General features: G+C 42.0%; 1 protein-coding gene across 2 annotated transcripts in view; it reads right to left on the bottom strand.

Moving 5' to 3' along the window:
- The window catches only part of unc13c (unc-13 homolog C), a 378,167-nt gene that overhangs the window by 320,408 nt on the left and 35,293 nt on the right, over window positions 1-22,466 (bottom strand). For both annotated transcript variants that reach the window (XM_033050677.1, XM_033050678.1), the window contains exon 8: window positions 14,887-15,031. In XM_033050677.1, coding sequence (XP_032906568.1) covers window positions 14,887-15,031 — 145 coding nt within the window. The remainder of the gene's footprint in view (window positions 1-14,886; window positions 15,032-22,466) is intronic.

The raw sequence follows: 22,466 nt of genomic DNA, 5'->3' as shown, positions 1-22,466 counted from the left end.
TTTAATTCCATAATTCTTCCATTGTGTAAAACCCCTGTCCAACCATGAAGGCTTAAACAAAGGATTATTCACAATTGGAAGAAAAAGTGATAAATTATCTGATTTTAATGTCTTTTTTAGTTGTTTCCAAATTCGTATAGCACTAAATATTATAGGGTTTTCCCTATAAATTTTTTTGTTTAATTTAGACGTAGCAAATAATATCGAACCGATATCAAAAGGTAAACAATCTTCCTTTTCCATTTTTAACCAGTCTGGTTGATGATCTATTTCTTCCAACCAGAAATTCATATTTTTAATGTTAACTGCCCAGAAATAAAACAAAAAATTGGGTAAAACCAAGCCTCCATTTATTTTTGATTTACACAAGTGTCTTTTGTTTATCCTATGATTCTTATAATCCCAGATAAAATCATTAACAATAGAGTCCAATTTTTTAAAAAAGTTTTTTGACAGATATATCGGAATTGTCTGAAAAAGATATAATATTTGCGGTAAAAAAATCATTTTTATGGCATTGATTTTGCCTACCATTGAGATAGGAAGTGTTTTCCAGTATTGAATATTCTTATGTAGTTTGTTCAGTAATGGGGGGAAATTTGCTTTAAATAATGATGTATATATCTTAGTTACATAAATACCTAGATATTTAAATTTTTCATTTACTATTTTAAATGGAAATTGTTGTATTATCTGTTTGTTATGTTCCCTTATTGGCATAATTTCACTTTTATTCCAATTTATTCTGTATCCTGAAAGTGAACCAAATTGGGTTATTAGCTTTAATAAGTTTGGAATACTAATTTCTGGTTTTGTAATGTAAATTAATACATCATCTGCGTATAGAGAAATTTTATTCACTGTGTCCTTTGTGTTATACCCATGTATTTCCGGATGCCCCCTAACTCTTTCTGCCAGTGGCTCAATAGCAAGCGCAAATAATAATGGGGATAATGGGCATCCTTGTCTACAACCTCTAGATAGGCTAAATTTAGGTGACAACCTTTGATTTGTAAATATTCTAGCCGTAGGATTTGTATATAACAGTTTTATCCATGTACAGAATTTCTCCCCTAGCTGCATATTTTCCATCACCGAAAATAAATAAGGCCATTCGACCTGATCAAATGCTTTTTCAGCGTCAAGTGAAATTATTGCTAGATCTTCATTAATAATTCTCTTGGAATATATAATATTAAATAATCTTCTTAGATTATAATATGAGTATCGTTTCTGAATAAAGCCTGTTTGGTCAGGGTGTATTAATTTATTCATCACTGTACTTAATCTATACGCTAGTATTTTAGTTAAAATTTTCTGATCTGTATTTAAAAGTGCAATTGCTCTGTATGATCCCGGGTCTTCCAGATCTTTATCAGCTTTAGGAATAAGTGTTATTATTGATTCATTTAAAGTGTCTGGAAGTTTCTGTTGAGTATATATATACTCATACAGTCTTTGTAAACGTGGGCTAAGCAAATCATAAAATTTTTTATAAAATTCGGAACCTAAACCATCTGGTCCTACTGCTTTACCATTTTTTAAAGAGCCAATAGACTCCTCAATATCCTTTATCGTAATCTCCCTTTCTAATAATTCTCTATCGTTTGAATCTAAACCTTTTAAATTACATTTTATTAAAAAATCTGCTATTCCTTCTGATTGTGCTACGGTTTTAGTTGAATAAAGGTTATGATAGTATTGGAGAAATCTATCATTTATGTCCTTGGGCATTTTTAATAATTCTCCTGTCTCTGTTCTAATTTTATGAATTGTTTTTTCCCCTTCCATTTTTCGTAACTGACGTGCTAATAATTTTTGTGGTTTGTCTCCAAATTCAAAATGTAGTTGTTTGGTTTTTTGATAAAGTTTTATTACTTGTTCTGAATACATTTTATTTAATTTATATTTCAATACAGCAATTTTATTATGTTTTAAAGTAGATGGCATTCTCGCATTTTCTATATCTAGTTGCTTGATTTCAATTTCCAATGTTTGTTGCTTAATCCTGTTCTCTTTATTATAAAATGCTTGAGCAGAAATTAATGTACCTCGAACATACGCTTTAAACGTTTCCCACATAAGAGAAGTAGGTGTGTCAGGGTTGTCATTTACCTCAAAAAATATTTGAATCTGTTTAATAATATATTCCTGGCATGATCTTTCGTTCAAAAGGCCCTCATTTATCAATTGTATATTAACTCTGCTTCTATTTGTTTTTTTTAAAAATATAGATAGAAAGTGAGAAAAAAAAAAAAAAAACACGATAAAAAAAGAATAGAATAATTTACCGATAATACAACTTTGGAGATAGGTCCATGGATTATAAAACATAACTATTCATCTAATCCTGAGTTCGAGCTTCAGTCAAACCAGTGCCGGACCAATTTACCCTTTCAAATTCCTTGTTTTCACCTTAAACTTATGCCCACATGTATTTGATACCACAACAATGAGAAATAGATTTTGACTCCCTATCCTAACATGCAATAGATCAAAGTCACAGCAAATGCTGAAACTAACACAGCATGGTAAAAGATCGAATGCTGCTCTGGAAACCTTGAAAACTGCTATTTATGTCTTCTAAAAACAGTATTAGTATGATAAACAATGCTGTTTAAAGATGAGGCAATAGAACCAATAAGGTTGTTCCTGACTATGTGAAATAATCACTTTTCCCAATCTTGTTGCAAAATATTTTGCATGAATACAAATATAAATATTTTTGAATGGATCCTTTTATTACATTTACCCATTCCACAACGGACAGGAAAAATATATTTTTAAGATTGTTGTCCTGTTTTGATGCACTGATGACCTGGGTTGAACTCAATATTGGAAAGCAGTAACAGAGGCAGCAGAAACTGACAGCTGAAAAAATGAGGCAGACACTGAATGCTGAACACCATTATCACACATATAAGCATTTAAGAACTGTGCAACAAGTCACAACATCCATCAAAAGTGAAGGATGCCACAATATGGTTGCTTAAATAGTTTGCAGCCACCTCAAAATAATTTTTATCTTGATGCAATATTTGATTTTAAGCAATACATGTGGGTTTGCTAATTTCTGAAGTGAGACGTTCCCAGTCTAGCGATCAATATCTGTACACTTTGCGATTCTGCCTAGTACTCGGACAACAATATGCAGGGTCTTGCAATGTGTGGGTGGGAAAATATGGTAAAAACCAGTCATATTACTCCACCAATATGTTGCATGCTCCACCTGATAACTCAGCCCACGTGGTACTCTCATTACCCCTACTGCAGATAGGTATGGGAAAGCTAAACATGGGAGAAATATACATTATACAAGGGTAAAACTCAATCTATAACTTGTCGAGAATTTACTCGTGTTCACTGCTCCATCACTGGGAAATTAAAAAAAATAGATGCTGCTAATCTGAGGTTAAAAACAGATAATACTAGCGACATTCAACAAGTTAGGCAACATCTATGGAAAGAAAAACAAAGCCAAAGTCAAATTTATTCATCACATGTACCTGAAGGTGCAGTGAAATGAATTTGCCAGCAGTGATACACTTAAAAAAAAGAACACATAATGCACAATAGAATTTAACATAAACATCCACCACAGCATTCTTCACTGTGGTGGAAGGCAACAAAGTTCAGTCAGTCCTCCACCTTTGTTCATCCGTGATCGGGGCCATAAACCCCCCGTAGTCGCCGCTATGGACGGCCAGATGTACAGGCCCTCTCATCGGGATGATCCAAACTCCGACGTTGGGACGGTCAAACACACTCCGTGGCTTGGAGTGCCCGAATCCACCACTTTCCTACCGGAGACCGCGGCTTCAGAATGTTATAGGTCGCGGGCCGGCGGTCGGAGCTCTTCTCTGGCGATCCCCGGCAAGGGATCCTAGACTCCGGATGGTAAGTCTACTCCACACCCACGGCTAGAAGCTCCGCAGACCACAGCCCCATGATTTCAAAGTCACCAGGCCAGCGATTGGAGCACTCCTCTCTGGCGACCCCCAGCAAGGGTTCACCCCGCTCCGCGATTGAAAAGTTTAAGCTGCGTCCGCTGCTGAAGCTCTGGGTCCGTCTCCGAGAAAGGTCGCTCCAACCCATGCTGTGAGGCCACGAGGGAGGCGACATGATAAAAAGTCGAGGAGGCGACCGAAAGCAGTTTCCCCCTTTTCCCCCCGACCACCCCCTATACAAGACATAACGAGAGACACCTAAACTAACATTTGGGCACACCAAAAAAAACAAAGAAAGTCAAAATAATGAACACGCTGCTGTCAGGGCAGCCGACTCGCAGCGCCCCCAACCGACCATCTGATGATCAAAAACTTGTTTTTGTTACATAAACACATTGCCTGACATGCTGAGTGTTCCCAGCATTTTCTGTTTTTATTTTGGTTTCCATTATTTATTTCATATAAGCATGAAAAATTATTTTTCATTCAAAAAGTTCCCGTGCTTTCTGTTTAAATCTATAAATTCAGAACATTGAAGCGAATCAGAAACATTCGTTTAAACTAGAAATAAAAGATAGTACAGGTGCACAACCTTTTATCCGAAAGCCTTGGGACCAGACACTTTTCGTAATTCAGAATTTGTCGGCCTTCGGAATGGAAACTTTTTAGCGTAGATTTTAATGGCTGGCTCAGTGGTAGAGTGCTCGGCTCATATCCGCATGGTCGCGAGTTTGCGCCTTGATCCCAGCAGTTACTCGGTCGCGAGTTTGAGTCTTCAATGTCGTTTTTTCTTGCAGAATAAATGTCTGTATGAAATGCAGTGTAGGAGAGGTGTACTGACTGTGTGGGCAGAACTTTGGAAGTGATTGCCCACCAGTCTAAAAAGCCGCTGTGTCTCCCTGTCCCTGGGATAGCAGTGGGCGATCAAACAGCACAATACCCCCCTCCCCCTCCAACTCCAGAGGATTCCGCTCCCCGATGGGCCGCTACGGCGACAAGTGGCAGTTTGCCCACAGCCCGAGCTACGCCCCCTCATCCGCCACCCCAAGAACAAGACGTACCTTGCACACCATCAGCTTCTGCCCCTACGTGTTCCTCTGGAGTTGGAGCAGGGCTGGGCTGGAGTTGCTGCTGGCTGTGGGTCTCTGGGATCTCCGTGCTTGCAGTGGGCCTGGGGGTCGGTGTCCCGTTGGTCCTGACGTCTCCGGCCACCCCCCTGGACTGGAGCTGAGACTGGGAACTGTACCGCCCTTTCCCCCTCCCACTGCAACTGCAAACAACCCCACACACCTGCAAGGGCGGTACAGTTCCCGGAGGATGGCAGGTGGCCGGAGACGTCAGGACCAACAGGAACCCGCTCCCCGATGGGCCCCTACGACGCCCCGAGCTGCGCCCCGTCATCCGCAACCCAGGTTCCTCTGTAGTTGGAGCGGGGCTGGGCTGGGCTGCTGTTGGCTGTGGGTCTCTGGGATCTCCGTGCTTGCAGTGGGCCTGGGGGTCGGTGTCCCGATGAGGGGGCGCAGCTCGGGGAACGGCTTCTGGTGGTCCTGACGTCTCCGGCCAGTTTGCAGTTTTCCTCTGGAGTTGGAACGGGGCTGGGCTGCTGCTGGCTGTGGGTCTCTGGGATCTCTGTGCTTGCAGTGGTCCTGGGGGTCGGTGTACCGTTGGTCCTGACGTCTCCGGTGACTGGCACTGACCTGCTGGCATCGCCGACGTGAAGACAGTGCAAAGCCCCTGCGCCGGTGCAATGAGCGGGGAGCTAGAGAGGGGAGGGAAGGGGTCACACACATGGCCGGGAAGCAAGGGGTGTAGGTGGGGTGAAACTGAAGGGAGCGACAATCTGCTGCTGCCTGCCCGCTGAGTTAAAAAGTTCCCACGCAAGACTCACGATACACTGTGTATCGTGAGTCTACCGTGGGAACTTTTTAACTCAGCGGGCAGGCAGCAGCATATTGTCAATTATTAACCCTCCCGCGCAATATACCCTCACCTTCTCTTTTATGAATGGGGATTTAGTTCCCCTTTCTTCGAGGACCGACCGGAGGTTCCGCTGTCACCTCTGTGGGCCGCCCTCGGTGAACGTTTTCAAGGACCTTTCTTCAAGGACCGAAAAAATGTCCGCTATTCGGAGGTTTTCGTTATTTGGATCTTCGGATAAAAGGTTGTGCACCTGTAATAGAATTAACCAAGTTGAACAACATTCATAAAATACTGTACGCCTCTGAATATGCTGACCTTGACACTCTTCTCAGGCAGGCCCAAAAACTGACAGATAGTTTGAAGAAGTACAGAACAGACAATGTATTCATATTCAGGCTGTTTTTTGATTGAAATGGACGGAGGAAGTCCACGTTAAGAACCTTGATAATTTAAGAGGGGGCAGACATTAACAAGACAAAACAATTGGACTCAGTACAGATTCAGGTTAGTTTATAGTCATATACATCTGGGCGCAAAGAAATTCCTTGCTTGCATGAAGTTCAGAGTAACCAGTACACATATAAGCCCTTGCTGTCTCCTCCCCTTCCTTAACCCTCTAGCTGTCTCCTCCCACCCTCCCATCCGCCCGCCCTCGGGCTCCTCCTCCTCCTCCCCTTTTCCTTCTTTCTTTTCCCCCCCCCCACCCCCCATCAGTCTGAAGAAGGGTTTCGGCCCGAAACGTCGCCTATTTCCTTCGCTCCATAGATGCTGCTGCACCCGCTGAGTTTCCCCAGCAATTTTGTGTACCTTCACATAAATTATAAGGTAGACAAAAATGCTGGAGAAACTCAGCGGGTGAGGCAGCATCTATGGAGCGAAGGAATAGGCGACGTTTCGGGTCGAGACCCTTCTTCAGCTTGCTAATATAAGCCAGCATGAGAATGCAAAGAATCTACAAAAGCTAAATGGTTAAATTGGCAGGAGAGCAGCAGAGCAGATAGTATTGGTGTGACACAGACCCACTATCAGCTCCGCCATTAGTGTGCAATTTGCACATGATCCCTGTGACCACATTAGTTTTCTCCGGATGCTCCAGTTTCAATTCTCATGCTGGTAGGTTAATTGGCTACTGCAAGTTACTCTAATGCGGCTTTTTCACGGGGCGACTTGACGCAAGAGTTAACCAGAGTTTAACATCGTGGGAACCTCGTGCGATAACAGTACGGCATTCGTGGACCACCGTGGACCACCGGGGCGCTAACGGCAGGTAATCGTGTAACTTGGTGACTCGGGAGAAAATTCAAGAAAGTTTGAATTTCTCCAAGAGTGACTTGTACACTTGTGGTTGAGTATTGCAACATTGTATGAACGTAGTGGCCAGTGCGATATCCGTGCGATATCCGTATTAACTCTTGCGGTTACCGTGGGAACTCCTGCGAACGGTGAACCCAGAAGCTGGACAGAGGGGACAGAAGGTGAGTAAAAATTGTCTTCTGTGGGATTGAATTTAAAAAATAAAATTTGCATCCGCATATGGACATCAACTTATTCATGAGTTATCTTAATGAGATTCAAGAAAATAACTATAATCTTTAAAAGGGACTTTACTGAAAGGTCCCGCATTTTTATGGTCCGTGAGAAATTTTTCACATGTACTTCTTTGAGAGATACAGCTCGGAGTCCTTGCCGACTAGCGATCGATGCCTTTCCGAAGCAGGGTCCAGAACGCTACCAATCAATGTTCTCCAGAGACCCGTGTAAGGAGTGAACTGCACATGCTGGTTTAAACCGAAGACAGACACAAAAAGCTGGAATAACTCAGCGATCTCTGGAGAAAAATAGCTGATGTTTCGGGACGAGACACATCTTCAGACTCAATTCCGATTAGGATGTCTGAAGAAGGGTTCCGATTCGAATCGCCACCTATTCTTTTTCTCCAGAGATGCTACCTGACCCGCTGACTTACTCCAGCTTTTTATGTTTTTCTTCCCAGATCTGACTTACCTGTTGAGTTACACCAACATTTTGTGTCCTTTTGTGTGTATTAACCAGCATCTGCAGTTCCTTTAGACATTACCTAACTTCAGATTTTAGAGATATAGCGCGGAAACAGGCCCTTCGGCCCACCGAGTCCGCGCCGACCACCTATTCTTATCCGGCTTCAGAACGGTTCTTCCTTCCATTCGTTTGGGCACTGACCCGACCGACCAACCTACCTCAATGCGGACATTGGACTTTTTCCCCCTGGAACTGTCCTGAAAACATATATTCTGAACTCTGGTATTTTCCTCTTCGCTCTACCTGGTGTTTTTGTGAATGTGTCGGAAGGAACAGCAGATGCCGGTTTAAAGAGAATGCTGGAGTAACTCGACGGTTCAAAATGCTGGAGTAACTCAACGGGACATGCAGCATCTCTAAAGAGAAGGAACGGGTGACGTTTCGGGTCGAGGCCCTTCTTCAGACTGTACGTGGCTTGGTTATATTCATGTATAGCATTATCTGATATGATTGTATAGCACGCAAACAAAAGTTTATTCCCTGCATAGAATCATACAGCGTAGAAACAGGCCCTTCGATCCAACTTGCCCACACCGACCAATATGTCCCATCTACACTAGTCCCACTTGCCCGCGTTTGGCCCATAACCATCTAAACCTATCCTATCCATGCTTCAGACTAATGCATCTTAAACATTGCGACAGTACCTGCCTCAACTACCTTAACGGATAGCTCATTCCATACACCCACCACCCTTTGCGTAAAATAGTTACTCCTTAGGCTCTCATTAAATCATTCCCCCCGAAACTAAACCTGTATCTGCTGGTCCTCGATATGAGACAATAATAACAAACCAAAGCGAGTTAGGACATCAACGGGGAGATCCTGGATAAACCCAAGGTAGCCACAAAATGGAGGAACTCAGCGCAACAGGCAGCATCTCTGGCGAGAAGGAATGGGTGACATTTCGGGTCGAGACCCTTCTGATATGCTGCCTGTCCCGCTGAGCTACAGGTTGTGTCTATCTTCGTTTTAATCCAGCATCTGCAGTTCCTTCCTGGCCGAACCCGATTGAAAGATGAGAGGCTGGGCGATAGAGCACTGGGTGTGACAAGGATCAGGCTTCAGTAAGCAAAGTAAAGAGAGGTGGCAACGTTATGGAAATGAAGCGGGTAATCCGAGTGATGGCGAGACGGTATCCTCTAATATGTCGGAAAGAACTGTAGGTGTTCGTTTGCGCCGATGATAGACACAGTAATACTGGAGACAGACATAAAATACTGGATGGGCAGCATCTGGATAAAAGGAATGGGTGACGTTTCAGGACGAGACTCTGAAGAAGGGTCTCGAACCTAAACGTCACACATTCCTTGTCTCCAGAGAAGCTGCCCGTCCCGCTGTGTTACTCCAGCATTTTGTGTCTATCTTCCGTATGCTCTGTGATTGTCATCTCGGAGTCAAGTGGCAACTCTGGTCTGTAGACACGAGGAACTGCAGATGCAGGAATCACGAGCAAAACACAGAGCGTTGGACGAGCCTGACCCTTTGTGTTCCTCCATCACTTTGTGTTGAAGTCAGGTCTGGACATTGCTTGGCTCAGTCTCAGGCGCCGGCTAACTAGGAAGGTCGAGTCAAAGTCCAGCACTAACACTCAAGAAATAACGTTTGCGGCCTGATGTTCCCAATATTTAATTGAAATCATTAATAAAGTAAATAAATAGATACCAGTCTAATCAGTATCTACGGGATTGGACAGGCTAGATACAGGAAGAATGTTCCCGATGTTGGGGGAGTCCAGAACCAGGGTCCCAGTTTTACAGTCTACCGTGGGAACTCTTTAACTCAGTAAAGTAAAGTAAAGTAAAGTAGCCTTTATTGTCATATCAGCGCACAGGCAGCAGTTGATTGTTGCTCTATTCGGTTTCCCAGGGGGTCGGGATGGGACTGGAGTTGGGAGGGAAAGGTGGGGGAGTCGAGGGAGAGGAGGGGGAGACAGATGGGGGTGTCTTCATTTACTGGCGGCGGGTGTCTGTCACTGAAACAGGCAGGTGAGATTTCACATTCACCTTGTGTGTGCCTCTCTCTCCCTCTCCCTCCCTCCCTCTTACACAGGCTGAGAGACTCTGCCTCTGTGAGTGTACGTCTCTTTCTCCCCCTCTCCCACACACAGTAAGACCGAGGTACTGTGCTCAGTCCATCTGTGTCTACCACATACACAGTAAAACACGTCTCCAAATGAGCCAATTCAACCAAGGGAGGATATTTATAGTGTGTGAAAAAAAAGTGACATCATTTGTGCCACGTGATGATTTAACAACACTTCACAATGTTCATTCAAGATTTAACGGGAAAGCTCGGGAGACGGACAAGTCACTCGCACAAATAACAGAAATGCCGAGTACCGTGGGAACTCTTTATCTACCCCCCGTTATATCGTGCTATACCACGACCACTTCACTCTGGTTACATCTTGCGTCAAGTCGCCCCGTGAAAAAGCCGCTTAAGCATAGTTAGTTAGCAAGGAAATCAAGTTGATGGGCAAGCAAGTGGAAATAAATGACAGGAAAGTAAGCAGAAGCTGGAAATGAAGGAGGGCATTCAACCCATCAAGTTTATTTTGTGAGGAAAATATGAGGAATGTATGAGAAATGAATGACTGGGCAAGAAGATGGCAGAAGATGCGTTCATTCACTTGTAGGGAGAATAGCAAAAACAGAATAATTTTAATGGGGGGGAAACCTGCCAGTGTTGTTGCATCAAGGTGTCTGGGTTTGCCAGTGCATAAAACACAAAATCAATATGTAGATGTTGCATGCAATTATTAACTTTCTTGCCTTCAATACAGGTTTGTTGGAGTGCAGGAGTAAACAAGCCTTGCTGCAGCTGGATGGGGCTTTGACAAGACCCCCCTGGAGTACTGTGTCTCCCTCTCCCTGACTCTCAGTCTGAAGAAGGGTCTTGACCCGAAACAAAACCCATTCCTTCAATGGAGAGATGCTGCCTGTTCCACTGAGTTACTCCAGCATTTTGTGTCTATCTTCGGTGTAAACCAGCATCTGCAGTTCTTTCCCACATTGTACTATGCACAGTTTTGGTCTCAGTACACAAAGAAGGGTATGTTAGTATTATACCAAAGACTCATTAGATTGGTTCCTGGGATGAGAGGACTATTTTCCAATAAGATTCTCTGACACACAATGACATTTAGAACAATGAATGATGGTTTTATTAAATCATCTATGATTCTTGGAGGAATTGATAGATTAAATGCTGACAAGCCATTTCTTCCAGCTGGAGCGTTTAGAAAAGGGGGTACAGTCTCAGGTCAGAGTCAACCACTTAATATTGAGATGGAAAGAAAAACCTTTACTGAATCTATGGAATTTGCAATCACAGCTGTGCTCAATCATTGAGCATCTAAAAACATAGTATTTTGAGCATTCACATGGCCTGACATCATAATAATGACTAATCTCCCCAATTTGAGTACATTTCCTACAGCATTATGCCATTAATGTCTCAGGACACAGCTAAGTGTAAACATTGATTAATTAAGGTTATATGATGCTGTAAGGCACAATACTGGCCTGAGCAATCTGGTTTGTGTGTTTCATGGTCCTGCCACATTTTCTTACAGCTGTTTTAACTATGTTTTTCATTCCACACGGTATAATTTAACAGTATCTTTGAAAGCAATTCCTTAGCACGAAACAAGAATCACTCTCATTTGACATCACCATTTTCAGGCACAATACATTAATCCCTGTTGCCGATACAACTCCCCAGCACAAAGAAAACCAATCATTCCCAGCTGGCAAAGCAACTCCCAAGCTCACAAACAACTCATTTCTGCTTGACAGCAAAACATTCACGCTGAAGAGCAACTCCGTTCTGGGCAAGGCTGTTCTGCTAAATATGAAAACAAATCACAGATCCAGAGTACAAAACCCAATCTGATTTTGTTTGGCAATACAGCTCATCCACTTTAAAACTTACCATCAAACCAATTTGACTGTCATGAACTAGACACCTGCCTCTGGCTGAAAGATCCAATTAAAATACTTGGCAGTTACTCTCACAAGAACGTTCCATTATTAGCTGCGGCTGTCTTTACTACTGTACGCTTTCCCTCTCCCAACTCAATTATAACAGCAGTGCACAACCCTGAAACATTCTGGGTCCGTCATGACTATAAACAACCGTGAAAATGTCTTATTCCACCAAAGTTTCTATTAACTTTCACCGCAACAACATCCTTTCAATGTGCAATCATGCCTCGATGTTTTCATTGATATGACAGCCAAAACGAATCATGAAAAATAAAGTTGATATTTGGTACCAGCTTCAGCTTTAAGGTGGTACTGCCAATAATTTGATTGCAGTCCACTCTTCCCTCTATGGGCCATGAATGCTCATCATCAATGAAATGGCAGTTAAATACCAATCCTATTAATTCCTATTAAAAACGATGATCCAGCTGATGAACTACAACCTTTGATATATTTAATAACGATTAATGTAAACCACATCATCCGTTACACTTATCATGTGTACTGCATGTAATTCCACAAAATACTGCCACGGCTTACTAAAATTCACTCTGACATCAGATGTTTCATCAGATCTCATTACAAGTTCATCCCGATTTGATCAATGCCTTCGCAGAATAAAATGCAAAAATGACAACATTGATTCTGGGCAATCACTGGTGCTCAGCCACACCAGGTGGAAAGAGAGCATTTATAATGTTATTGAGAATGTCAGGCAAAGCATTATAGGAAGACCCACAAATAGTATCAGTAGATCAACACCAAAGAAATATTCATAATGAAATGGGGCAGTTCTCTGGTTAGATGATACCTGCATAGTGTGTCCATTCTTTATTGCTCAGAATGGAAAGTGATTTAAATGCAAAAGGTCATGCAGAAATAAATTACTGGTATACGAGTGCCAAGTTACAAAGAAAGGTTAGAGCAATAGTTGAAGATGAACATATAACATCTCTTATATGAAAACGATTGAATCACTGTTATTCAACATGGAAGCAGGCCTTTTGGCACAACTTGTCTATGCCGACTAAGGTACTGACCTGAACTGGTCTCATTTGCATACATTTGCATTGCTTGTAGACTTTAGGAGTGCTCCGCCTCCCCTCACCCCACTCACCATCAACAGCACCTCAGTCACATCTGTGGAGCCATTTAAGTTACTTGGAACCATCATCTCCAAGGACCTTAAATGGGGGGCCATCATTGACTCCACAGTCAAAAAGGAACAACAGAGGATGTACTTCCTGCGGCAGCTGAGGAAGCACAATCTGCCACAGGCAATGATGGTCCAATTCTATACGGCCATTGTAGAGTCTGTCCTCACCTTCTCCATTATGGTCTGGTTTTGCTCAGCCACCAACCACAACATCCGGAGGCTGCAGCGAATCGTCCGATCAGCTGAGAAGGTTATTGGCTGCAACCTTCCGTCCATTAACGAACTGTACACTGCAAGGGCCAGGAAGCGAGCGGGTGAGATCATCTCTGACCCCTCTTACCCTGGCCACAAACTCTTTGAATCGCTTCCCTCTAGAAGGCGACTCCGGACTGTCAAAGCCAGACATAAAAACAGCTTTTTTCCACGAGTAGTAGCTCTACTCAATAACCAAAAATCTGTAGCCTCCTTTTGCTCTGCTATTGCACGTTTAATCAATAATGTTTTATTTTTAATGTTTAATGTTTTATGTGTCATTCCTAACTGTCACTGTATGTCATGTTGTCACTTGCAGGCGGAGCACCAAGGCAAATTCCTTGTATGTGAATACTTGGCCAATAAACATATTCGTTATTATTATTATTATTATTATCTGGCCTGTATCCCTCTCAACCATTTCCATCCATGTACCTTTTCACTCCTTTACAACTTTCTCTGGCAGATCATTCTGACCATCATCTGTATGAAAATGTTGCCTCTCAGATACCCTTTCAATCTTTCCCTCTTACCTTAAACCTACACACTCTATCTAGTTTTAAATTCCCCAAAGCTGGACAAAGACTGTGACCATTCATGATATCCATGCCCCTCATGATTTTATAAATCTCTAAAGGTTACCCCTCAGCCTGCTATACTCCTCCTCGCATCCACAAAATAAGGATTCTTTACCTCCAATTGCAACTTCAATTTCTTTTACATTGACAATGCCTTGAGAATTAAAGTGTGTGATATCTCCAGGTCACAAGAAAGAAATATCTAGTAGTTGTAAGCATGTTTATAGTTCCTAAAGCACAAAACCTGACACAGTAATTCAGCAAAGGTACACAAAATTGCTGGGGAAACTCAGCGGGTGCAGCAGCATCTATGGAGCGAAGGAAATAGGCGACGTTTCGGGCCGAAACCCTTCTTCAGACTTGGCCCGAAACGTCGCCTATTTCCTTCGCTCCATAGATGCTGCTGCACCCGCTGAGTTTCCCCAGCAATTTTGTGTACCTTCGATATTCCAGCATCTGCAGTTCCCTTTTGAACACAGTAATTCAGCAAGAATGGCAGAGGTTCAAGTGCTTGCATCACAGCAGCTCTGGGGTGTGCTAAGGTTAATAACTTGCTGCAATGTCTGGAAACTCAAAAGTTCCAGAGGTTGGGACTAGGCAAGTGTCGATGGAAAAGAAAATGAGGATTCAGGCTTGGCAGTAACCAGGATTGTCTTTAAACGTAGAATGGTGCTGGCTGCCTCAAGATATATTGATCTTACACAGTGTTCTTTGAGCACATGTTTGAACTTTCATTTACATATGCACAGATGTTTCCACATATTAACATGCATTCTTTAAATACTAGTACAATCATCTTGAAATTATTTCAAAATACCTCACAAATAAAATAAGCTCTGTGTTCATTTTTTTTATTACATTCTGAAATAGATATCTTTGGAAAATTCAAGAATCAGCCAAAGTCGTGCAAAATAAACTATTTCAGCATCAATTTAAAATATATATATTTTTAAGATGTACAGGGTACTTATAAATGTATATGCTACCTTAATCCTTTCCCCTGTGTCCATTTGGTCTTGATGTTCAAGTCAGTCACCCGAGAAAGTTGCTTCACTTGTCCATTTCCAACTTTTATTGATGGACTATTATGATCACGTGTAAAGTCACAATCTAAGTCTTCGCAAGTGTTATCTGCAGGCAACATAATAAAATAATTAAAAGAGTATAAGTGAAATATGACCACAAACATTGAAAATTGTTTCGAATTCCTGCATGAAGAAATATTAATTGAAAACAGGTGGAGGCTATTTGCCCCTTAAACCAGTCTGACCATTCAGAAAGATAATAGCTGATCTGGTATCTACTAAATATAATACGCTATGTACATTGTCTCTTAATATATTTGGCTGAAAAATTCTTAACATTATGTAAAGTGATGGGGGGGAGCAACCATAGGTCATGGTCAGTAGTTGTACCAACGACAGGCAAGAAAGAGATCCCCTGAAAAATGAATAACCTGGTGACATCCAGAAGGTTAAAACACAGAACCACAATTATTGTAATCTCAGGGTTGCTCCCGGTGCCATGTACTGGGCTACATTGACAAGAGGAGGAACTCCCAAAATGTGAACTGAAAAAGCCTGTTTGCAGGTAAAGGGGCATTTGGCAAGGGGGAACAGGAACAGGTCCTTTGGCATGCAATGTCGGTGTAGAATGGGATGCTAAATTAAACAAATCTCCACCGCCACCAGGTTATCTATTTCCTGTATATCTGAAAGAGTTAGTTATTAATTGATTGTTGTCATATTTAAGATTTCCTGATGTAAAAGGTCAATTGTAATGCATGATGGGATTTGGACAACTTCCATTGTGACAAGGGTTTTTTTAACTTAAGGTGAAAAGTTCGCAGCTCTCTTGAAAGGTTTTTTATGTAAGTTGAAGAGGTTAATCAGATAAGAAGGGGCCCAGAGGATTCCATTGGGGTGACTGGCTTTTGGCAAAGAGTGAAAAACAACTCCATATTTGGAGGTGGATGATGGTTTTTGTACATTACATCGTGCATTTGATTTTATTTCAGTACGTATATAAACTCGCGTGTTCGGGTATTTCTTTGTGTGTGCTGCTGGAGATTCAGACGTGAAACTGTTGCCTCTGAGTCTCTCAGTCCACACCCGTCAGACGTTAAATTAAAGCTTTGTATGGTCTTAAGAATTTATATTTTGTCTATCTTTTTAAGTGAACTTTTTCATAACCATATGTCTGTCTAAAAGCCTCTTGCACGCTTCATCCTTCAGGCCTTGCCTCACATTCCAGGCACCCATAACTCTGCATAAAAAATATTTCCCTCACATCTTAGTTGAACTTTTCCCCTTTGACGTTAAACCTATTCCCTCTAGTCTTTGACGTTTCACACTGGGAAATAGATTCAACCTATAACTTTGTACAAAGTATTAGTTGGACTACATTTGGAATGTGAATTGTGAAGTTCTGGTCGCCACACTACAGGGAAGATGTGATTTAGCTAGAGAGGCTGCAGAAAAGGTTAACAAGAACATTAACTGGATTGGCAGGTTTGAGTTGACCCAGAATGAGCTGTCATAAGTAGTGGTGGAGGCAGAAACAGTAGCAACAGTTAAAAATCATCCATACAGATACTTTAATGAGCAAGACAAATAGGAAATTTAAATTAATGCAGGCAAGTGGGATTAGTATAAATGGGTGGGCCAAAAGTCACTGTGTGCACTGTACAAAATCACTTTATAAAATTATCAACTAGACAACTAGTTGGCCAAATCATGGGTGGTGATGAGTAAGCATACAAGAGAGAAATAAAACACTGGGTTGAGTGGAACCAAACAACAACTTCTCACTGAGCATCACCAAGACCAAGGAACTAATCGTTGACTTCAGAAAGGGGAAGTCATGTGCCAGTTTTCATTGGTGTGTTGGCAGTGGAGTTAACAGCATTTAACATCTCCAATGACCTGTTCTTGGCCCAGCACATAGATGCAATTGTTAAAAAAGCATGCCAGCACCTCTACATTCTTAGAAGTTTGAAGAGGTAAGGCATGTCACTGAATACTCTAACAAATTTCCACAAATGTACTGCAGAAACTATCCTGAACTATCCAGCAATCATGTTTCTTCCCCTCCAAGGGGCCATACTCCCTTCTCGCTGCTACCAATAGGCGGAAACTACAGAATCATGGTTCAGGAACAGCTACTGAAACACAAATATTAGATTCTTAAAACCAACCTGAGCAATCCTCATCCTCCATCAGCAACAGAACAAAATGTACAAACTCTTGCACTATCATGAACTTGTTTTCTAATTACATAATTCTACACTAATGTCTTGTTATTTGCAGCCTTTTTCCTCTCATTGTCTTGTAGAATTTATGTGCTTTTTATGTTTTTTGTATCTTCGCTAAGCACTGTTCCTGTGGTGCTGCTGTAAGCAAGATTTTCATTGTTCTTTACCTCAATGTACTTGCATTTGAGCAATAAACTCGACTTTAAGAGACTAGGTGCACTCCTTGATGCAGTAGTGAGCAACAAACTGTAAGATATGTCATTCAACCTGGTATTATCCTGTTTGGAAGTAGAAAATGACTGTGACTTTGGCCTCCACAGGGAAATCAATCCAGGCAGACACATAAAGTCAAGAGTTTTTTTATTGTCATATGTCCCAAAATGGAATATATATGTAAAAAAAATAAACAGACACATAAATAAATTAGGCTGCATTTCAGTCATGGGGGGGGTGGCACAGACCTCAGTGAGAACACATAATGCAGGTTGAAAGCTTGCCCTTTAAACACCAGAGTCTCAAGAGAAACAAGATTAGTAAAAGCTGGTTGCTCTGTGAATAAATAAGAATTGTCATTTTTTCAAAACTACGAGTTTTACTGGAGAACATTTTCTGGCCAGAACACTATCATTGACAATACTTTGCGGGTGAGAGGGGTGGAAAGGAAAGACAACAAATTAAAATGCAACAATAAATGCCAAGGGTCCTGTGAGTACCAAGTCACCCAGAAATGGATTAAGCTCACCTTCAAATACATAGCTTCGTATTTTTAGTTCTAAAAAAAATGTCAGACGGACCTGCAAAGGGTGGTTGGACAAGCAGATAGCATAAAATCCACAAATCTAATGTTTAAGGCATTTATTCAGATGTACACTGAAACTTCTGAAAAATGACTATTGACTGTGGTACAAATCTAATAAAAATGGTGACTGCATTGTTAGCAGTTGAACTATTTATAATACTGCTACGACCTCTGGAGGTTTAATGAAGAACTTCTTCCAATTCCACAAAATATTAAAAGATGCGTAACTTTTTTTCTCCATATTAGTAACTTGGTATACTTGTTAAAAATACTTAACTGATGTTCTATAACAGATAACAGCACAAACTATTCAGCCATTAATAGACAAAGCGTCAGGCAAGAGGCGAGGGAGCACCACTGAGACTAGACGCGTAATGTTGGTATTTACAACGGGAGTCGCAACAACAGCCGCTTCAACCGGTAACGAAAGGCTTGCTTGTGCAGGCTGGTGGCATCGGCCCTCGTTTTAAGGTGAAATGACACAAAGTGCTGAAGTAATTCAGCAGACTGAATGAGTCAGAAGAAGGGTCCCACTTCACCTATTTATGTTCTCCAGCGATGCTGCATGACCCACTGAGTTACTCCAGCACTCTGTGTCCTTCTGTATATTAACTATCAGTTCTTTGTTTCAACTACATACAATTATAATACCGTAATCCATTATATCGTTATTGGTAATAACGGACATCATTCCCCTCTGTCAAAGTTTGTTTCTTAAAAGCAGATAGCAACAAAAACTGTTAAAGGTAAAACCATGAATCTTTAATTGATTTGTCAGACGGGAATGGCGATCTACAATGAGAACAAATGTTGCTCAGTGCTTCTCGGGCTCCCATTCACAGATCAAAGGACAGTTAGCACAATTATACATTTTTCTTATCAATAATACACACCTACCAAGTCTGAATATGGCATGACTGAAAGATTCTGTAGCCTTTCAGAATATAAGAAAGCTGGGTCCAAATCAAGCTCATCCAATAACAAGTAATTACTTATCTCTGGAGCATCAACTATTTTTTTTCAATCTTGGCTACTTTATGGCCTTGAAAAGAAGCACGTTATTACACAGGCTGCCATCTTAATGTCTTTATTGAAAAGACAACCTGTCCTCCATATTGTGTTCCATATAATTTACAATGTCATTCAGACTTGGCACCGTCATTCTTTTGTTTTCCTCGGCCATGCTTTTGTAGAAGAACGACTCCATTTTAGATTTGACTATTAGCTCTTTCATTCCCTCCTTTTTATCAAATGTGATAACATTCACAGTCCTTGGTAGGTACACACAATGGTCGCAAGCATTAGAGCAATGAGTAGCAGAATGATAGAGCCATAATATATCACAGTACCCAAAAGCCCATCAAACCAAAGGTATGGCTACCAGTTCAATACTACCCCAAAGTCCATCAATGGTATGGAAACCAGTTCTCACTCTCTTCATTGACAACCATCCTGATGAAGCTTGTTTAGGGTCAATGGATCAGGTGCCACCTGTAGGCGGTGTAATCCTTTCAGCCTTTATTGGGGTTGTGCCATAAAGTTTGCACCTGTCCGAGGGTGTTGCCAGTCTCTTCGTAGATCATTGCACAGGTGAGGTGCTCCCCCCCTCTCATCCTGTGGTGGAGTTCATCACCTTGGTCTAGACACAAGCGTATCCGTGGGTTTGGACAGCTTCACCTCCCAGTAGGTTTGGGTGGCCTGCTTCCACATCACCACGTGGAAGCGGCTGCTGGACTGCAAGCCAAAGACAAAACCAGCGTAGATTGTGGTCTGTGTTGACGTAGAAGGTGCCACTGAAGTTGATGGTGTTGAACTCCTCAAATCCAACAGCAAGGCCAGGGTCAGAGTTGGCGGTCTGCAGTAACTCCCTGCCCTTGTTGTGCACTACCCAGTTAGGAACAATCTGCATCGTCCCCTTTGGAACTTCCTCAGGTCAGTCTCAATGATGGCGCTGTTCTCGGGGCTCATATCATAGATATCTGGGATGTTGTTGTCAAAGTCGTCCTTGCAGTTGTCTCCTCTGCTGTCACCATCGGCATCGATCTGGTCAGGGTTGGGAACAAAACAGCAATTGTCCTTCTCATCAGAAATGTCATAATTGCCATCCTCATCAATGTCCTGATTGTCATCACACTGATTACCTACCAGGTCTGAGTCATTGTCTTCCTGGATAGGGTTATGCATAATCTCTTTCAAGAGCTCCATGTGTTTCAAAATGTTCAGCTTCTCTCTCTCTAGACCCTTGGTCATACGATAGAGCTCAAAATGCTTCAAGATTGTTGATCAAATGTGGTTTGTCTTCCCAAAGTTGTGACCAAAGGCTTTGCACTTCCTCCTGATCTGTAAAGATGTTCTTTCATTGTATGGATCAGCTTTACATGGCGCTGCTGGTAGCGATCAATCAGAAACACCTTGTTACCTCCTGGGTGGGGGCAAGGTCTTTCACGCACGTCTGCATGCTGCTCTTTTATATGTTTCTTAACTCCGTCAACTCCTCTGTAAACAGCACAACAACCCTTATACTGACATCGATACACGGTGGAGAAACCTTCCCTTTCCAAGTTTGACTTAGGTTTCCGGCCACGTTTTTGTTATAGATTGTTTCTTCACATCTTTAATATCGCACTTCTTAACTGGTAACTTACTCTTCTACTTCCAATATGGTTGAAAAGACTCATCTGAAGAGCCATTCTTAACTATTGTTTCTCTGTCATCTTCACTTGATAAATACATTTCAAAAAGATCACTGGACTCCAATCCATCCACAACATAATTTCTTATAGAACAAGATGCTTCATTGCAGTTAACTGTTTTTTTCACATTTAATGGTTGAATTACATCTTGTACCTGAACATTTTCCCAAGAGCATTCTGTATATTCAGGATCTGGATTCCCAGTTGTCCACATCCACTGACCGCGAAGTGGCTCCATTGTATGTACAAAGCTGAAAGTCTGCTAACACTGGGACAGGTTGATGCTTTGCAACATTATCACCCTCACCATTTTCAGTTACTGTTCCATTCCGAGGTGAAAGGGTTATTGAACCATCCAGAACTTCCTCCATTGAGTCCTTATTTCTACTGGATGGGCACTGTCCCTCATTCAAAACAACACTGCGATTTGAATGCATGTCCAGGATGTAACTGTGGCAAACTTGAATCCTGCCTCACCACAGCACCACTAGCTTCTTCCCCTCTGTTATCAGTGTTCTGAACAGTCCTTCCAATTGCTAGTATTCTGCCTGAGGCACCTCTACCCCATTGCAGATATTGGACTTTGTCTCTGGAACTGGTGTGCTATAATGCTCAGAACTATGTTCTCCACAATAACCTTTCCTTTGCTCTACCTATTTTAGGTGAGCCTGGCTTGATTGAATTTATTCATGTTAATCCTTTGTGTCTTGCTGACATTGAAAAAGGGTGCAAGATCCTTTAGGCTCATCATTTAGCTGTTGAATAACTATTAACTGGGTTCCTGTTTAATTAATGTTTCCAAACTTAGCTGACTTGATTCAGTTTCAATAGGTTTGTTTTTATCTGTATTCTAGGTCAAGGGATGAACCATGGACATCTGAACATTCAAATTGTGAGCCTTCTCGAACCGCAACTCACATTGGTCACAAGCAAATTCAAGTTCAGCTTCTGCCTTGTGCTTGGACATATGGTATTTCAAGGATGCTCTTTGCCTGCACAGGTAACCACAAACTTCACACTGCAAAGGTTTTGCTCCAGTATGGCGCATTTGGTGAACTGACAGTTGTTTCCGCTGTTTGAAAGTCTGTACACATTCATCACAAATGTTGTTTCTTTTCACAAGCGAGTCGTTCTTTCTCCCAAGTTGTCCATCAGCGTGAAACCAGCATTCATCTTCCTTCTCCATCAGTGCCAACTGGCTGTCTGATCCATCCCAACTCAGCTCCTCACTTTGATCCGGGCTGGGATTTACCTCAATCCAGTTCTGTAACTGAGTTGCACTCCAAAATCAAGGCTTTTCAACTCCACAACCTGATTGCTCTCCTTCAGCTGCTGTGTGATGGAAGCGAGATGGTCATTTTCAGACTGGGCATTGATGAGCACATTTCTCATCTGTTTCAGCTCGGTCTGTAGCTCCGGGATACGCTGCCACCTTTTTCTGGTTACTTCAAGAACCTGTGGTAATGGATCCATCTTGGTCAGTGTTATAAACATAAGGACAGTTGTCAGCCTTATTCAGGACGTCTTGGTGCAGCAATTGTTTCCCGAAGCCCAACCCATCTGGGCCAACCTCAGGATAAAAAGTAGGATCAATAACCCCATCGTCCTTTCTTGGTTCTCCTCCATTTACAGTCAATCTGATCAGATGTCTCCAATGGGGGTAATCTTCAATCTTCACGGCAGTTGGTGTCGGAGTAGCATACTTATCTCTGGAGCGTCCGCTATTTTTTGCAATCTTGGCTACTTTATGGCCTTGAAAAGAAGCACGTTATTACGCAGGCTGCCATGTTAATGTCTTTATTGAAAAGACAACCTGTCCTC

The sequence above is a fragment of the Amblyraja radiata genome, chromosome 34 (genome assembly GCF_010909765.2).
Source record: "Amblyraja radiata isolate CabotCenter1 chromosome 34, sAmbRad1.1.pri, whole genome shotgun sequence".
NCBI lineage: Eukaryota > Metazoa > Chordata > Chondrichthyes > Rajiformes > Rajidae > Amblyraja > Amblyraja radiata.
This window is presented reverse-complemented; position numbering and strand designations above follow the sequence as displayed.